General features: G+C 40.1%; 1 protein-coding gene across 2 annotated transcripts in view; it reads right to left on the reverse strand.

Annotated features, from left to right (window-relative positions):
• GRIK1 (glutamate ionotropic receptor kainate type subunit 1) overlaps positions 1-17783 on the reverse strand; it is a 164689-nt gene that overhangs the window by 11638 nt on the left and 135268 nt on the right. For both annotated transcript variants that reach the window (XM_062573136.1, XM_062573143.1), the window contains 3 exons: positions 13371-13489; positions 8988-9205; positions 3374-3599 (listed from right to left, as the gene is read on the reverse strand). In XM_062573136.1, the coding sequence (XP_062429120.1) occupies positions 3374-3599; positions 8988-9205; positions 13371-13489 (563 nt within the window). The remainder of the gene's footprint in view (positions 1-3373; positions 3600-8987; positions 9206-13370; positions 13490-17783) is intronic.

Here is a 17783-nt window from a genome sequence, read left to right on the forward strand (position 1 = left end):
TGTTTCTGGCATTGTGAGAGAGGCTTTTCTTTATGGGGCAAGGATTTTAGGACAGCAGTCAGGAGAGGGTTACAAGAAAGGCTGGGTAGCACTAGGGGCATGTACATGCTCCCACACCTTGCCGTGCTGGACTGTCTGTGGTTGGAAGCTTTTAATACGCAGGCTGCAAGGCTCCCGCTGTGGCCAATCCTTTCGCTGCGTAGCTAACCACCTACCTCTAATTTAACACATTAATGAGACCACTTTCTTAAGCTGTAATTCCACAAACCACATTTTGCTGCAAATTAAAACCGATACAATTCTCAGCCTGATCAAGGTAAACAAGCTTTAAGACGGAATGTGGGCTAGAATTTCGGTGGTAGCTTGGTGCACAGAGATGTGGACGCTTGGGGAAATCTCACTAGGAACCACTTTTGTGTCTTTATGCAGCCGAATAGCTTGGAAATTTGGCCTCACAGCTTCATTTTTCTTTCTTATGTGGCTGTGCAGGACACTTGAAATAATTGTACTATGAATGCAAATGCCCCTCTCTGCTTTCTATTTCCTTAGCCTGCAGCATTGTCTGAGGAGAATCAATGTGGAAAACATTCCCGTTCTCCATTTGTTGCGCCAACACGCAGCTATTTTTCAGTATATCCTACTGCCAGCATTAGGACATGCTGTGACCACAGATGCCAAGAGACATGTGTCAGATTATAAAAAGTCCATCTGGGAAGCCAGCAATCCACAGCCACTGCTTTAGGTAGCCAGCTCTGAAAGGAAAATATGCCTGCTGTAAGAATAGATGATTTCTACGCATGCTATTAAAGAACCAAAACCAGACACAGTAGAAGACAAAACAGAAATACTTTCAAAATTGTCTTCACCTAGAAAAGTGAATTATTACCACTGAAAACAGCAATGTCTCACAGAAGGAAAAAGCAGAATTGTTTCCTCTGTAGAAGTTTGTCCTCCTGATAGTTGGAGCGTGCTAGACTGTAGGACCCATCTATTTTGCCTTGTCTGAAAGGACATAGCTGTTAAGTAAAATGAAGCAGGCTAAGTCACGGAGCAGGATTTGTGGGGATGCTCATTCTTTCTTGTGATGTTTATGTTGCCAGCAGGATTATCACAATTCATCTTGAGGGTAACAGGTACATCTATATTTCCATGCGTACTTTTAAAGTTTGTCAAGTGTGCCTGGAGCATTGGATTGGTGATGTTTTATTGGTAAGCACTAAAACTGCACACAAATCCATCTCAACACCTCTTTGAATATTCCACATATCATTTATGACCTCTGAGCTATTAACAGCCTACCTCTCAGGCCAAGAAATACATCTATCCACTTTCCTAGCAGTCTCCCAAGTAAATGATAGTAGCGTTAGTGTTACGATTACTCGCATCAGCACTGGCAGTGATAGTAGAATTAATACCTGTCTTGACACCTATAATAATGTTGCTTTCTTCAACTGGATTCCTCCCAGAGTGGTATTTTGCATAGATTTTGCTTAGAGGTGCCTCTTTTACAGCAGTACTTTCAGACTGTAGTAAGCACACAATCAAGCATCACTGCTGGTTTTACAATAGTAACATTCTTTGCCAATAATCTAATGCAAAATCCTCCATTCTGTGACCCATGGGCTCAATAACAAACATAAATAATAAATACAATGTTTGTTGAGACACCTAAACCCCCTTCATCCTACCTCAGCACAATGAAAGAGGAAGAGTGTTAGCCTATGCCTGCAATTTTTAACTTGCAGAAATTGCTCAGATAAATAAAGTATTAAATTTCATGTATTCATAGAAGAACTTTTTAAAAATCTCCTTCCGTTTTTTCTGGGAGCTAAGCGGTGACTGTATTCAGCTCATTCACTGGAAATTTTGGAGCTCAATGCGTACTTTTTGCTGCTGCAAATCATAGCTAGGGGGGTTGTGCATTCTCCCAAAGAAACAAATGCAGACCAGTTAAAGACTTGCTGAAACTTTGGTTTTAAGGATCTCAGACAAGTCTTCCCCCCCCCCCCATAAAGATTCTGCACTTTAAAAGTCTTTCTGCTACCAGGCTACAGGGCCTTTGGGGTCCATGTATAGCAGCAGGATCTCAGCAGCATATCTTGCTCATGAAACCAACCTTGAAAAAATTTAAGATGCCTGATGTCACTGAAATGATTTATTCCAAAGTGCTTGGAGATATCTATTTCCCTGAATTTAGCTGTTTTTCCTTAAGAAAAAAAAGGCATATTTATCATACAAGAAACATCTTATAAATATATCTCACAGCTGTATTTCCAATGGATGCACTCTCTCTGAGGATTACCATCTGTTCCAATTATTTCTTCATTGTTCTTGGTTTAAGTGTGGCGGCTTTATAACTGCATTGAAACTCTTGCCATGCATTTGTTTTATATGGGGAGATTTTAGCTTTTGTATCATTTTCCTCAGAGAGAGAAGGCTGCTCTCACATGGGCAGTGAAAAAATATACTTAAAATATTATCTATATGACAGTGTGTCTAAGGTACTCAGCAACATAAAGAATTACAGTTCAAAGTGCAGCACTGTTCTTCCTCCCTTATTTAGATCTAGTCTACAAAGCAAATGATTGACCAGATACTTCATCTGTTATATCTGTGTAAACACTAGCTAATTTCCCTGGAGCCAGAAGAATTCCATAGCTATTAATTGAAAGAAGGTCATGGCATAGTAAGTGCACATGTGAGCAGTATGGAGAAGTATATTAAACAAAAAAGGTCTGGCTGCCCAGTACTCCTATTCAGGAGAACCCATCTTCAATGGAAAAAAAAAGGAGGGGGGATGTCTATGATTAGCAAAATTTTGAAAAGGACACTGACCATGCTAAAAAAGGTGGTTGGGAAAGAGTTCACACTGAATGGAAGTCTTAAGAGTCTACTTAGCTCAAAACACTGAAATCCCTGATGCAGGTGCAGAACTTTGCAATTACTTTTCATGTGCAACACTTAGGCGTTGTTCTGGAGTTATTAAATATGACAGAAATTGGTCTCCTTTCATGCAACTTTTTTCTAGATGCATATGTTGGACATAACATTCATTCTGCACACTTCCATTTTCCCGGAGACACTACTTGACTTCTCAAACTCAGATGAGTTTCAGTAGAAGACCTTGCACCTTGAGTAGCACCCAGCTTTTTATGACTGGGATGCTCCAGAAGGCAAGCAAATCACTTGACTTCTTTCTGCAGATGTTGTCTGCACCACAACACACCCTCTTGTTTACAGAGATTGCTTGCAGATGAAGGGGGACCTCCTGAGCGGAGGCAAGAAGAGATGTTTTGCCTAAAATGAGGCTTCTAGGGTCTGTTTTGATGAGAAAGGGGTCTGAAAGACTAAGGAATGATTCAAAGCATCTTACCAATAGGGGTTCCCACACCGTAGCCTTTTGAATCGATGAGCCCCCCGATCTGGGTGAGATTGCAGTTTCTCTGAGTCACATACTCTATACTGGTTGACTCCATTAGCAGCGCGTAGTCCGTCGTGAGCACACGCTGGATTCCCTCGTCGTTGTTCTTCACTAGTGCTGTCTGCTGCCGGCTGCTCATGAACGCCCACATCTTCTCGTATGTTGATATTTTGGATTTCTAAGGAGGGAAGATGAGGATATAGAATCACTCCAGCACCCAAATTACACTAGTAAAATATTCCTCAGCCTTTTGTTGTGAATAGTGCCAACAGCATCTCTTGAATGAAAGGGAACTGGTAGAAGGGTTTTCCTTCCCACAGCATTTCTCTCCTATTACTGTGCTTTGTGCTGAGGACTGTCTTTTCCTGCATTCTTTGTGGTGCCAGGAACTTCATTACTGGCATGACTGTGAAGTGCTTTGAAGTTTTTTGGGCTAATGATGTTACATGGATTACAGTAAATGACTACACATAACCCAGCTAAATTACTGCAGCTGGATACTGTTGTACTCAGAAGCAGTATTTCTGTCTTTCAAGGCAAATGCACGATTCCAAAAGCCTCATGATTAATAAAGTGCTGGCTCTTTTGTATTGATATCATTTGCCTAGAAGTCATGTACTTCAAGGATAAAGCTTGAGAAAGAAAGTCAAAGTGGCTTCTGAGTTAACTTCTGCTTTCAGCTTTCCACTACAATCAGACATAAGAACCTAATCCTTCTCCCAGGGAAGTTCGGGGGGATTTTTGGCACTGACTTCAGCAGGAGTGTGCTGGTGGCCTGCGCTGCACAGGGAAGAGGGATGTTAGAAACCCCAACCAAGCAGTTTAAAATGCACCACAGTACGAACATGGTTAAACGTCTTTCTTCCTTGTATGCTGTTAAACATTAAACACACAGTATTACTTCCGAATTAAATATCAAGTTAGACCCACAGAAAACTGGATCATTAGAAATTGCTAAAAACAAGTGATTTCATCAAGACTGCATAGCCAACTGTTACTGAACTGCTCGGGCAGGAGCCGGGCATACACAAACTGACTACATCTCCTGTGAACATGAGTCCGCGGTCCTCCATCCACTTACGTTGTCCCAGGTCTGGAACAGTACAAGCTCACTTCCTTCACAAGCCTGTCTTTAGCTTATAGACATCACAACCAATTTTAGGCTCACTATGTGGAGAGCATATGTGCTTATTAAGCACTGGTCTCTGTGGGATTCCTCTGAGAAACTGATTTTCTGGTTCTTTGAGCTTTAAATGTTAATATGCTTTACCTGTGAATTCAGTATCTGTGATATTATGATATGTGATTCGATACCTAAATGAGTTTCTCCTGAATTTCACCTAAGTTTGTTAAAACACAGGGTAACACTAAAATTTTAGGCTAGTTAAGCCCCTTTTTACTAGTATAAGACATTTTTACTGCTCAGGTGGAATTTTATTTCAAAATTGATGGTAAGTTCATGAAGTACATTGACTCTGATATTGGATGTACTGAGAGGCTGTATTCCTTATACAGATGAGTCTGAAAGAAAGGTCTCAGCTTCTTGACTTGTCAACTCCCATTTTTTCAGGATAGATGTTATGCAGAATTCTTATTGATTTCTCATTGATTCATATGATTGATTGATTCTCATTGATTTCAATGGAAATGTGTCTGTACATCAGAAGGTAGGATGTGGCAAGAGCTGAGATCAAGATCTATTACAGAGGGGCAAGAAATCAATGGTAGATTTATAGGAATGCTGGAAACATTGCTGGCCAGCAGTCTGGAAAAATACGTGTGTGTCAGAAACTGTGGATGTGAAAGATCTTGTCTTCAGCTAGATTTTGCCCAGATTTGCACACAACATGGCAAAAGCTTCATGACTTCCTGCTAGCTGGTCTTCCTGGAAGCCCATCACCTCACTGTAGGGGTCCTTTGGCGTCCGTATCCTATTTTCAGGGTGTTTTCATCTGCTATAGCCAGATCTGTCAGGTCAGCAACTCTCGGATTTGCATATAGGGAGGAGGCTGACTCTGAGGTTCCCTCGAAGTCAGGACTCTATTTTCTTTCACAAATAATTTCAGCTGCTTTTGTTTTTACTCCCATTGCTACCAGGCTAGAAGGCACAGTCACTGCAAAACCTTTCTAAAAAATATTACCCCTCTAGCAATAGTTATTTTCTGGGGACATGATGCATGATATAGTTAGTAGCATTAAGGCATTCAAAATTAGTGGAAAAAATACAGCAGTTAATGTATGCATTATAAATAAGACTAAATAAAAAGAGCGATGTGAACTTGAATAAATGCAAATAAAGTTTTGTGAAAAGTGTTGTAAGTATCTTGTTTTTTTCATGGTTCCTAATGTGTATCCCATCTAGTAAGAACCTCTGTAATATTATCTTCCAGGTGATTTTTTTTTTTTTTTTTTTTTTTTTTTTTTTTTTTTTTGCTATTTTAAGAACAAAGATCTAGCCTGAAGCTCTTCAGAGTTTGCTTCTTGCTAGGATGTTTTTCTGCGCTTGATGTCTTCATAAATCCTTTTGCCATGTGTGTCTCATAGACCTGAAAATTAGAGCTATCTGGTCTCTGCATCTCACGTACTGCATGACAGGCACTCTGTCATTCTCTCCTCCATAGTGATGAACTCCCAGAATATAGTGGTTATGTCTTAAAAAAGTATTGGTCTGAAAGAGTCTGTTGTTTCTCTTGGCATTTCTTGTTTTAAATACTAGGAGCAGCTCTCAGATAAATCAAATCTTGCAACATGGAAAGCACTTTAATAAATGACCTTTCTTCTGTGCAATCCAACCAACCCTGCACTAAATGCCTACAGGACATTTTCACTGCTGTTACACCTGGACTCACTGATTCCTCCATTTCCTTCTCATTCCCCATCACATCAGCACTCCCAAGAGGCAGGACTGTGCTCCTGCTCTCCCACCAGAGCAGCTGGCAGTGGCAGCATGAAAAGCACCTTTTCCCCAGCTTAACTCCTCCAGTCTGTTAATCCCAGGGGCATAATGGTGAGGGGCAAAGCCTTGGCAGAGAGATGCTCCCGGAGTCATTTATGGCTTGGGATAGCCCTATGGAAACTGGCCGTGCAAAGTCAATTGGCCATGTAAAGCCAATGCTTCACACCTCCCTGGAAAGTATCAGGCATTTCAAGCCTCTTCTCTAGACCTAATACAGAAAGGCTGTTTTGTCCTAAGCTGTATCATAATGCACATGCAACAAGGGAACTGAATTAGGGTTACACAGCAAGTATTCCTCCTGCCATTTCCCAAGGTCAAGTATTTGCTTTTACATCCTCCAGTTCTCAGTTATCTGTGTGTGTGTGTGTGTGTGTGTGTGTGTACGTGCATGTGTATGTGTGTGCATGTGATTGCTTAACAAGAACAGATAGTACTTTTTGGATACAAAGAAGGTAAATTTATGACCTTAGAGAATATACAATCTTTATTTTGCAGTCTTCTACTGTATTTATTGTTCAAAGATCTACTCTGTGATTTCTTTGAAGTTTTAGGGGGTATGATAACCAGCATAAAGAAATACCAAACCCGAGGACCTTGAAGGGCTTCTGTAATATAAATAATAACACTTTTTATATAACACTGTGTGTGACTCACTGATTTACAAGTATGATAAATTGTATTTTTCATGCATCTTTCACTATGTCACCTTCACTCTGCCAGCTAATCCATCTCCATCCTCTATAAAATGTAGGATCCTTTCTCTTGTGTTTGTGTACACATGTATTTCAGGCACAAGCAAGCTAGTGTGTATAGCATATAAATATTTAATCGCTTTATCTGAATCATTATTGTTATAATTTTAAGAGGCTTAGGTTCACATTCTTTTAAGCTTACAAATTTTACCCTCTAAGTATTAATGATGCAAATAAATAAGTGCAAAGCTGCAAACAGCTTTTCAAATTTGTCTTACTTCCACATGCTGAAATCATGAAATTATTTCCTCTGGCAGATCATGGAAACAACAGATTTTGAAGATTATTTTTTATTGCAGAATTGGCCTTTGGCATAGTAATTATGGTGACAATCTTTGGCCAATGAAGAAATATTAGACTAAGGGAATTTTGTAGGGTCCGTCAGAAGGCAGCACAGACTGCTTCCTACTCTATTAGGTATTCCTTATTAAAATACTGTACTTGTTTCATACAGCTTCTAGGAATATCTCAAGACAGGTCTCCTAGCGTATCGTAATGAAAATGTCATCTCATCATTTCAAAAACTGACTCTAATGAGGCTCCAAAAAACCCTGTACTTTATACTTTGTTTTCAGCACAGAAACATTTCTATTCAGCCACAGGAGAGCCATTACATGGGAAGTTCACCCTTGACAACTCCAGCAGGGATAGCCCACTCTCAGCTTTATTAAATTATTGAAATGTCCTTGATGAACATTAGTAGCTGTGAAAGACGACCCCAATACTTAGGTCAAAATCTTTGTCCTACGTGTAGACGCACTTTATGTCACGTGAAAACACAAGGGCTGGTGGCCAGTGCAGGGCAGAGGGCTCAGGCGGGAGCAGCAGCTCCTGCGGCTTCCACATGTTTTGTTAAGAACCTGTTTGAGGTGTCAAACTGTCGGCACTGGGGGGTGAAATTGCTCACTCATGTACACAAGCACGGGAAGGTTATTTTGCCCCACATACTGCTTCACCAGGGCACCTCATTCTCTTCAATGTCTGCTTATCCGACCGTCTATAAACACTATTCTTAGATGCTACAGTGAAAGCGTGATACCAGTCCATTCAGTGCTTAAATTCCCTGCTGACTCTACCAGTGAAGCTGCTAATTAATTCTAATTGTCACAGGATTTTTGCACATATATCCTATATTTGTAGCCTGTTGGCTTTTGCACTGACATTTTACAAGAGTAACCCATTCTGTGTGTAATTAACATTATATATTTATGTGGCCTGTATATTAATACTAACAATTTTTATAATTTTAACCATATAACACTTTTATAAAAGGACAAACAATCTTGTATTTTGACTGCCTGCAGTATTTTTCCAGTGCAAACACAACCTTCAGAAGTGATCTTACCCAATTGCTTGTAAGACATTCAGATCCTGCCCCAAGAAACAACCCGGAGAAGAACGTCCCCAGGTCCATGCCCTGATTATCTTCAGATTCTCCTGTCAAAAGCTTGAGTTTTCCCCTTTCAACAAAGGCAATAGCAGGCTAATCCTCACTCTGAAGGGATCTTGACACTAGAGACTGAATTAACACAGGTCTGCACTGATTTGGAGCTCTTAAATCCCCTTGTACAGGTGATGCACTCTCCAAGTCTAGACTGCAGCTGCTTCTGAAGTCTTCCACATTGAGGGAAGATGGCTTCCATTGGCTTCAGTAGCACAACACTGGATTGTTTTTTGATCCATCTTAGCGGAAATCTCCCATCTTTTGCAGTAATATTCCCTAAGGACCCTCTACAGATCTGGGCAATGATTTATTTACCTCCTACAGTAATCCTTTCAACTGTTGTTATTCTGTCTCACGACTGATTGCTGGAAGGACACAAATCCGAGAGCACAAAGCTGGCTGGCACCGTCTTACCTTGAAGAAGGTCATCGTTGATCCATCTCTAACAGCCCCATACTCTATCTTGGTTTGCTTTGCCAAATCATCTGCTGAGTCAATGGGGGATTCCATCCTCTCTACAGTCAGGAAGGCGGCCAAGTTGGCAGTATAGGATGAGATTATGATTAAGGTGAAAAACCACCATATTCCTCCAACTATTCTCGTGGAAAGAGCTTTGGGCATCAGCTCTGATCCTGTTACAATAGCATCAAAACAATCTCATTAAAATGATGCTGAAAGATGCTTGGTTCTGATACCACAGACTATTTTTAGGCACAGAATGCTTTTATAAGCCATAGTATAAGAAAATGATTTAAACAATAATCTCACAGATGCACAGCAAACATTTATAATGGTAACACACCATGAATGGGATGTATGCCATGATACATGACAAATGGAATTATCCTTGGGTCTCAACCCCTTGATATCTCTGAGCTAATGCTGTTTTGGACACTAACCTCTTACATCCCTAGCAAGCTGTGCTAGCCAACTATCTGTTTCCTTGATTCCTTTCTACAGGTACTATAACCAGTTTTTAACAACAGATCTGTAGCAGAATACTATTCCATCTACAAGCAAGCTAGAAGAAATGCCTAACGAGAAACCTGCCCTCCGTGTTTTAGCCACATACCGAAGCAGAAACAGGGCAATCAATATGGTTCCAGTGAATTTAATAGGACGGAGTGAGCCTGAGGACAAAACCGAGAACATGTCTTATTACAAACACATGATTTACATTTTAAAATTCAGAGAGTGAATGGAAATATCCTTTTGGTCTCTATAGGGCTATGTAACGTTTTGAACAGTACATTCAACATTTGAATTTTTGCTGAAAGGCTTTCAGCAGATCTGCCCGACGAATATCAAGGTGATCTGCCATTGTCATAAAACCCCACAAACAACATGACCCAAGCTCAGGTATAAAGCACATTACAAAATGGCTTGTAAATAGCTCAGAAGAACTGAATTTAAGCAACTTAGGCACTTCTGCTTTTTAACCTGATGCAAGTTGTATGCTGTCTTATCTAGGGGCCACCCCAATGAACTGTGAACTTAGTTCATTATGTGAGATTTAAGGACCTAGTTCTGCAAAACACTTAGACATCCACTTGAAAGCTTTTGACTTCAGAGTTAATCGCTTGCATAATTATTTTGTTGATGAAAGATGGACTTAATAAAGTACTTAAGTGCTTGTAAATGGAGATCTCAGCATGTAAAACTTTTAATTTAATAAATGTATTTCTATTACTAGAAAAATGTGTTGACACATTATCTCCCCTCAACTATTTAATGATTTCTGTAAGAAATTTAAACATGTAATAAGTTTAAATAGAATATAGAGAATTTTTTAAGATTTTGCAGAAACTCTGAATGCGACTTCTGGCGCAAATAATAGAAGGGTAAGAACTTTCCAAGCATCAAGAAAATAGATTTACCTTAGCTTTTTATAAATATATAGATATGTCTCTTAAAGGTCAGAGCTAATCATAGCCCAAGGCTTGGAGCAGACTGACAGAGTTTCCAAACTGCGAGAGCAGATGCTCTCCCTGTGCAGCCCTGTGCAGTCATACTGCTGTACTGATTTCAAATTAGGCTAGCAGTCTAAAAGCAAAGACTTTCACCTACATTTTTGGAGTCTGAATCTACCCATTTCAAGAGCTTGAGCTCTGGATGGATTTATGCTTATGACCTGTTGTGCTTTTCTTGCTTTCCAGATTTGATTATTTTTAAAACAACAACACCTTTTTGGTGTTTTTATTGTTGTTTTAAGGAAAGTGTGTGTTTGTTTATTTTTAAGCTGGTATTGGTCTGCGAAAGCTGGTTTCTAAAACTGCTAATTCAAGACCCTCCTGAAAGTGCTATTTTCTGAAAACTTAGATAGCTATAGGCATATAAATTCTGCACTCCAACATTGATGCAATACCTAACTCTGATGTATACAGCCGCCTAATGCATAATAGCCAGTTACACTGCAGAGATTTTAAGCCACCATGAAATCTGCTAGCGCAGGCTTGCAGCCATACATGAGAGTAGATGGAGAAGCCCCTTTTACTGAATTTGCGGGTTAGGTTCCAGACCTCCTGGGATTTCCTTTAGCAAAAAGTTGTTGTGAAAAAGAGGCAGAACACCTTCAGCTCAGTTTAGCTCAAGACACCATAGTCTATTAAGTAGGCAATAAGCTATGGTTTTGCTTTTGGAGGTGCTGAGCGCACTCGGCTCCCTGTTCACCCAAGCAGGCCCAGCATTACTTTTGGTCAGTCCGATGATTATTTCAATGATGTTCACCATTTTGAGGGCCCTGATTCCAGCAAAAAACATTAATACATGCTGTTTTTCTAATGACTTCACCCTAAGCCCTCTCCTAAACTGGATACTTCATCTGTTGGAGGAACTGAGGGCTCTGACAGATTCCTTGCCTTTCTGGAAATAATAGTTTCTCTGCATGAATTTGATGAAATGTGTGCCCTATTTGGATGCTTTAAAAGTATGCATAACACATCTGCGAATTTCAGATAAAAAAAAAAAAAAGGAAATGTTACTAGCAAGATTCAGGGTCAGAGACAATACTTGCTGAAGTCTCTCTAGTGCCTTTTTATGGCAGACATGACAGCCAATCCTGATCCAGACTTTGCTCACGCTCTGTAGAAAAGAGAAAGTCTGATCATCACATTTTAAAATTTAATAAACAAGTGGCTTCCAATCAAGCATAACAAGGAGCTGCTGTCAACAAGAAAGAATATAACAGGAGATGCAGGGTTTCGCAACCATTTGTCTTATGTTCAAACTCCACATGTTAATGATGATGCACTTACAATCACACGCACCACAAGTTAGTACATGGAAACATTTGTGTTGCCTTACAAATGTTTTTTCTTTCTTTCTTTCTTTCTTTTTCTTTTTCTTTTTCTTTTCTTTCTTTTTTCTTTTTTTTTTAAGCAACTTGAAAAGACAAGCAGAGTCTGGTTGGGCCTGACTGTCATGTACCCAAGGTAGTGGTAACGAGCAGACACTGCATCCCACAGTTTGCTGTGGATGATGGTAAACTCCAAAAAAAGGCAGTAGATTAAAACAAAAAATCTTGAGGGACTTTCACACACAAGGCAGTCACAGTTATACACACACACCTGCCTAATACTGTAAAACCTCAGCCTGTTTTTTTTACTGATATATTGGAAGAAGAAACCCCCCCAAACCAAAACAGAACACTTCTTCCTCCCCACCTCCTCCTTCAAAGTCATTTATACGGGGAGATCTATATCCTATGAATACCTTAGTGCAACAAAAAAAACCAAGTGCGTGTGTTTTACTAGTTACAGTATGAACTTTATTCTCTACCACATCTAGGAAAACTCCTAATATTTCTTTTACTGCTACTTTTACTCATGTCTGTTAAAGAGTGGAAGAATAAACTGTGCCTGGAAGAATGTAGACATGACTTTCTTAAATAATTGGGAATTTAATACCAAGGTACTGCTGGACTTTCCTCTAGATTGACTTTTTTGTTGCTGTTGTGGGGTGGGTTTCTGTTAAACTTTAATTCAACTTGAAATGTTTGTCAGAAAATATTTTCACCCCTCTCAGTGGACCCTGTTCTTGGTGAATAGCGATTTAATGGGAAACCTTAGAACATACATGCCATAACCGTGTGTGTTTACTACACATATCTTCTTGACTTTCCATACTGAGTGAGCTTCACTGCCCTTCCTTCTCAAGTGAGTATAATGTCAGCAGTTTCCAAAATCATCAGCAACAGGGGCTTGTGACTGTGTTTAGTTAATGCTTCTAAAGTTGGATGCATTTATAAGAGGATGGGACTCAAACCTGCAGAAAAGCCATGAAAAGAAAAGGGTTTGGTTTTGCTTTTAAACAAAGTGCTTGACAAATGCCAACAAACTCACAATATTTCTGAAGAAATAGTGTCCTTTTGTTTGGCTGTTAAAACAATTTTCCAAGGGTAGCAAAGGCTGTTATTATTTCTACTGGCATGAAGCCCAATTGGGAAGACATTTTCCTCTTGCCAAACCTCTTATAAAATCAACTTCAGCAAAAAATAACTTTATATTCTTCATGCTACTATTTTATATTTCAATTGCAGAAACTCCCATGCGCACTTTCCTTTCTCTCATGTTTCCCCTCTTTCTTCTTGCTGTAACCTTATTCTGGGTTTTAGCAGATTTCCTTCCTCTGCCTTCTCCCAGTTTCAGTGATATGTAGTTTTCTTCCTTTCCTATATTCTTTAATTTCTGAGATCAGGTTTTACAGTACATGTTGTAGTTACAGAGGTGGAGTTTACCAGCACAGAAGCCCTTGAGCAGACTGTGGGACGTGTGCAATAACAAAGTGTAACCGGTGTACCTTGCTGCATGAGAGCTCCAACTCCAAACCAGAAACTATTTAGTAAAGTAAAATTGTTTTCCACCACATCTGAGTCTGGGTTGCACGGGTGGGGATTATACCATTCATATGGTGTAAACCTGTGGCAGTTAACAGAAACAGTCTGTAAACATCGAATTAAGAGTACACACAGCACCAGCAAACCTGCTGAACAATGCACAAAATGAGGAGATTAATGAAGGAAATACGAAAAAGAAAACCTCAGCTGAAAGGCTGTCCGCAGGACGTCTAGCAGCTGCCTTACGCAAGCCGTGGAGCAGGACTGCAATGTCGGGAGCGGTTTTCACAGTCTTGATGCTAGCACACGGCCTACTTGCTTAGTCCTAGCGCGCTTCGATTATAATCCTCAATGGTAAGATTACTAGAAAGACCCAAATCCCCCCAGTTTCACTGCCCGCACCACTAGCAAAGGCACATGTGCCAGGATGGGGAGACAACTGGAACCCGCATAGCTGCTTCTTGGTAAAGCAATTAGAAAGTAATGACAGAGTAAAACCGCTCGAAAGGCAGTGATTTTCAAGCTGCCTGTAGTCAAGCCCCTCAACTCCAAATGCATTCCCCCTTGCTGAGGCTACAACAGTAGTTAAAAAAAAAAGAGAGAGGGAGGTTGCTGATAGTTTGAAGGTGCTCTGGTGCAGTTGCAAGGCCTGAAAGCCGTAGGGCCACGTGGTCGACACTGGTGTGCAGAGAATTGCCTTTAATGGAAGAATTCTGCTCTACTCCTTATGTGCCTTGCTGCAAATCCAAAATATACCACTTCTGATCTGCAAAATACTTGGCAGCGTTACTTTAAAGACTGTTCTTCCCCAAGGTACCTTGCCTGCTGTTGCTTCCTACTGCTGCATGGCATGCTACATACTTTCTCATGAAGTTTATGAATATAGCTTTAATTGACAGTGTCATGCCAATACATTTTAATTACTGTTTCAACAATATAATTAAGCATTGAATTTATGCACGGTTGCAAGCCAAGTGCCTTGCTAAGCTGAAGTAATGAACTCTGCTAGTAATGAACCCACTAATTGAAACAGTATGTAGCTTAGGATGCCATTAGTTGAACAATATTATCATTACTAGTACAATAGTGGTTAAAAAATTGCAACAAAAGAAGCAGTTTTCAGATTCAAGGTACAACAGTTCTGCATATATCAGTTAGAGAAAAACAATCGCTGAGTTACATATTTCAGAAACTCCTTCAAACTGGGCTAGAATCGTGAAAGCAACTGCTGTGGAGTAATGAGATTGTTGCTAACTAGGTTTGTGCACACTTGGGGAAAATCACCTCTAGCAAGAGACACAAGATTAAGACATTTGCACTGCCTGAACTTCCAACAGCCGTAAAAGTGAGGATGCCCTACACGGAGCGTTCACCCACGGAGCGTTAGAGTGTTAATACGGGACGGTAATAGGATGCACCAAGTGACAACTGTGTGTGATCCAACTGGGAAGCCCAAGACAGAGATCTCACGTCATTTTAGGCAACAACCACGTTCAGTAGGGTAGACACAAATGTGTCCATCACTGAAACAACAAAACGGTAGTTACTAGAAAATGGCTATGAAATTCAGGCAGCAAAACTCTGCCAGACTTGGAAGATTTTTAAAGCATTGGAGGTGTATTTTACTGAGGTCTTAGGGCATACTTTTCTTTTTCACCTTAAAAAGAAAGCAGTTTTTCTCCTTGTGCCCTTACTGCCTTGCAGAGCTCCGAGAAGGGGCTGGGATTACGATTCAGCTCTGTTTCACTGCTCAAGTCATCTGTCTTCTGGCCATTTTTTCCCTGGATTTCGCTCTACCAGAAACTTCAGCATTAGCTGCGCTGAGGGTTAAGGCGTGGAGGAGATGCTCAAGGTCACCTAAGCACCTTGTTAAATAGACTATGTGACGTTGTCCACCCTATACCACTAATGACTGCCTCTGCTACCTTAGTTCTAGCAGCATCGATACCAGCTGCGCAGTTGACACAACAGTAGCAATAAAAGGAAATTTCTGGCAGCAAGCGACTTGTTCGTTCACTGCCATACTTGGGAGAAGAGCTTAGTCGGTCTGTAACTCTAAGCGGTTAAAAAAATGCTCTGCTTGAGCTTAGAAATTAGTGTAACAATGACAGGACTCCACAAGGCTCAAAGAGAAATAAGGAATGATTCAGCTGCTGAAAAATCTGAAGAAATAACAGGAAAACAGCCCAGTCCATGCAAATTATTCCTAAGTATTTGTCTTCTGTGAACTGATGTCAAAGTGCTGTTAACTATTTAATGTACTAGGCAGGGTTAAAATGTGGACATTTCCTGAGTTTCACTTCCAACTACAAAAAGATTCTAAAAAACAACCTAGCCAATATTTGTCAAAGCATTTGGCAAATCCTTCAGAAACCAGGACAGCTCAGGAGATGTGAACAGGCCTAGATATAGCATTAAGAATGTCTTAACTTCATGGACTAAATTAAAATTTATAAAGTCTAAAGTAAAGTAAAATGACACGTGAACACAGTTTTGCATACTCCTTCAGCCTCAATTGTTACTATCTGATTAGGCCCTGGTTTTAGGCATTAGTTCAAAAGAAGAAATTATGTCAGGAAAATTTAAACATATGGGAAAGTATATTAACTGTGCTGCTGAACTAGTGCATTCTTCTCTTTTCCTAAAATTTGTGGCTTAAGAGAATGACATACAGGCGTTTATATATTTAAGTTGTTACCTGCTGGGTTTTGTGCTATCTATTAGGAGTGTGGGGAGGTCTATACCTTTAATAACATTTAAGCCCTTCAGTTGATTTCAGCCAGATTTGACAAATAGGTATAGGCCTCCAGGGTTATTATGCTCCTGAAAGTTTTGTGAAAAATTGTAGCAGTAGACCCCACTAAGAGAAAAGCTGCAGGATGAGCTCACAGCATGTTACATATCAGATAGTCCACATGGGAAAGATCTCCTATAAATCCTTCAGCTGCAGGGAAAAAAAAAAAACAAATAAAAAACAGACTTCAATTGGTGATCGTAGTCCACCACAAGACACAAATCTGCAGGGAAATCAGGCTTCATTAGTTACGCTGCTCACAGAACTACTGTTTTTTAGAAAGATTTAGGAAACAGAACGTAATGTAGTGGCATAGGCCAGCGAAATGGATTTACCAAAAGGCTATGCTGTGATTTGCAGCAGCATTTAACAGCCACGAGAGGAAAGCAAACAGGTTGCAGAGCTGATGATTTGTGAGCACTGTGCATTTCTCTTTTGTTTGTTCTTGGCCACACGTCTGAGTGTAGGCAGCTCTGCAAGCAGACAGAGGACCCACATGCTTATTTATTTTTCCAGACTTGATGCTGTTTTTTTTAAAAAAAAAGAAGAAGAGAAGGACTGAGAGTAACTTGGGCTTCACTTTCCCTGCTGCTTGTTCTGAGGGGGAGAGGACTATGGGATGTTTTTAGTCTTGGCACACAACTGCAGAAAAGTCAATCTATCACAGTCAAGCAGATTTAATATTAGTCATGAATGAGATCATGATTTGAGTACAGTACGAGTTATTATTTATGGTACAGTGAGCTACTGCAAGAGCTTGAGGGAAGTCATGACTAATTGTCCCATAGCTGCCAGGGACGGATGAACTCTCTCTTTTACCTAGGGCCAACACTAATAAGTTGCCCTGTAACCTCTTCTCCTCTAATACCCTCCTCCTTCTTCGCATCCTCAGCAATTTAATAGAAAAAGCAAATCCCATAGATTTCTGTGCATCACAGCAGCTTGCCTTCAGCAGCGGTGCAGAAACAAGCAAACAAACGAGGCATTCACAGGTTGTCCACCTGGATCAAGGGCTGTTCAGTGGATCACTGAGTGAACCACTGTATATCCAAGGCCAATCCCTCTCAGCAGGACCGCTGTATGAACACAGGTTTTGCAAGGCTGCCTCTCTTGATTAAAAGAAAAAATGAGTCAGAGGAGGAACTCCATTTGACTTGGCTCAGACACCAGTGGAAGTCAGGCGGAGTGTATTATGTTGTCAGAGTTAATGATTCAGATTACTACTCTTTTATGACATTTGCATGAGGGGTATGTTGGAATTGCTAGCTCCTTAAAGTTGAATGTCATCATTGGCAGTAAGAGCTGTGTCACTTCTGTGTTATCTTTACTATGATGTAAATGTGTAGAATTCCAATCAATTCCTCAATAAAATGAAACAAAACATCGATCTCTGTGAAACATTAAAAAAAATTTGCTTTAAATTATGAAAAAAGGGAAAAATGAAAGATAGGGTGAGATTCAATAAATAGAGTTGGAAGTGAAATTCCGAAGGCACTTCTTGAAGAAAGTAACAATAACTATGCCTTGCTTGCAGCGTCCAGGTTTATTAAAGAGTATGTAGCAAAGTAAGCCACAAATAACC

Source organism: Rhea pennata, chromosome 1 (genome assembly GCF_028389875.1).
Source record: "Rhea pennata isolate bPtePen1 chromosome 1, bPtePen1.pri, whole genome shotgun sequence".
In the NCBI taxonomy this organism is placed as follows: domain Eukaryota; kingdom Metazoa; phylum Chordata; class Aves; order Rheiformes; family Rheidae; genus Rhea; species Rhea pennata.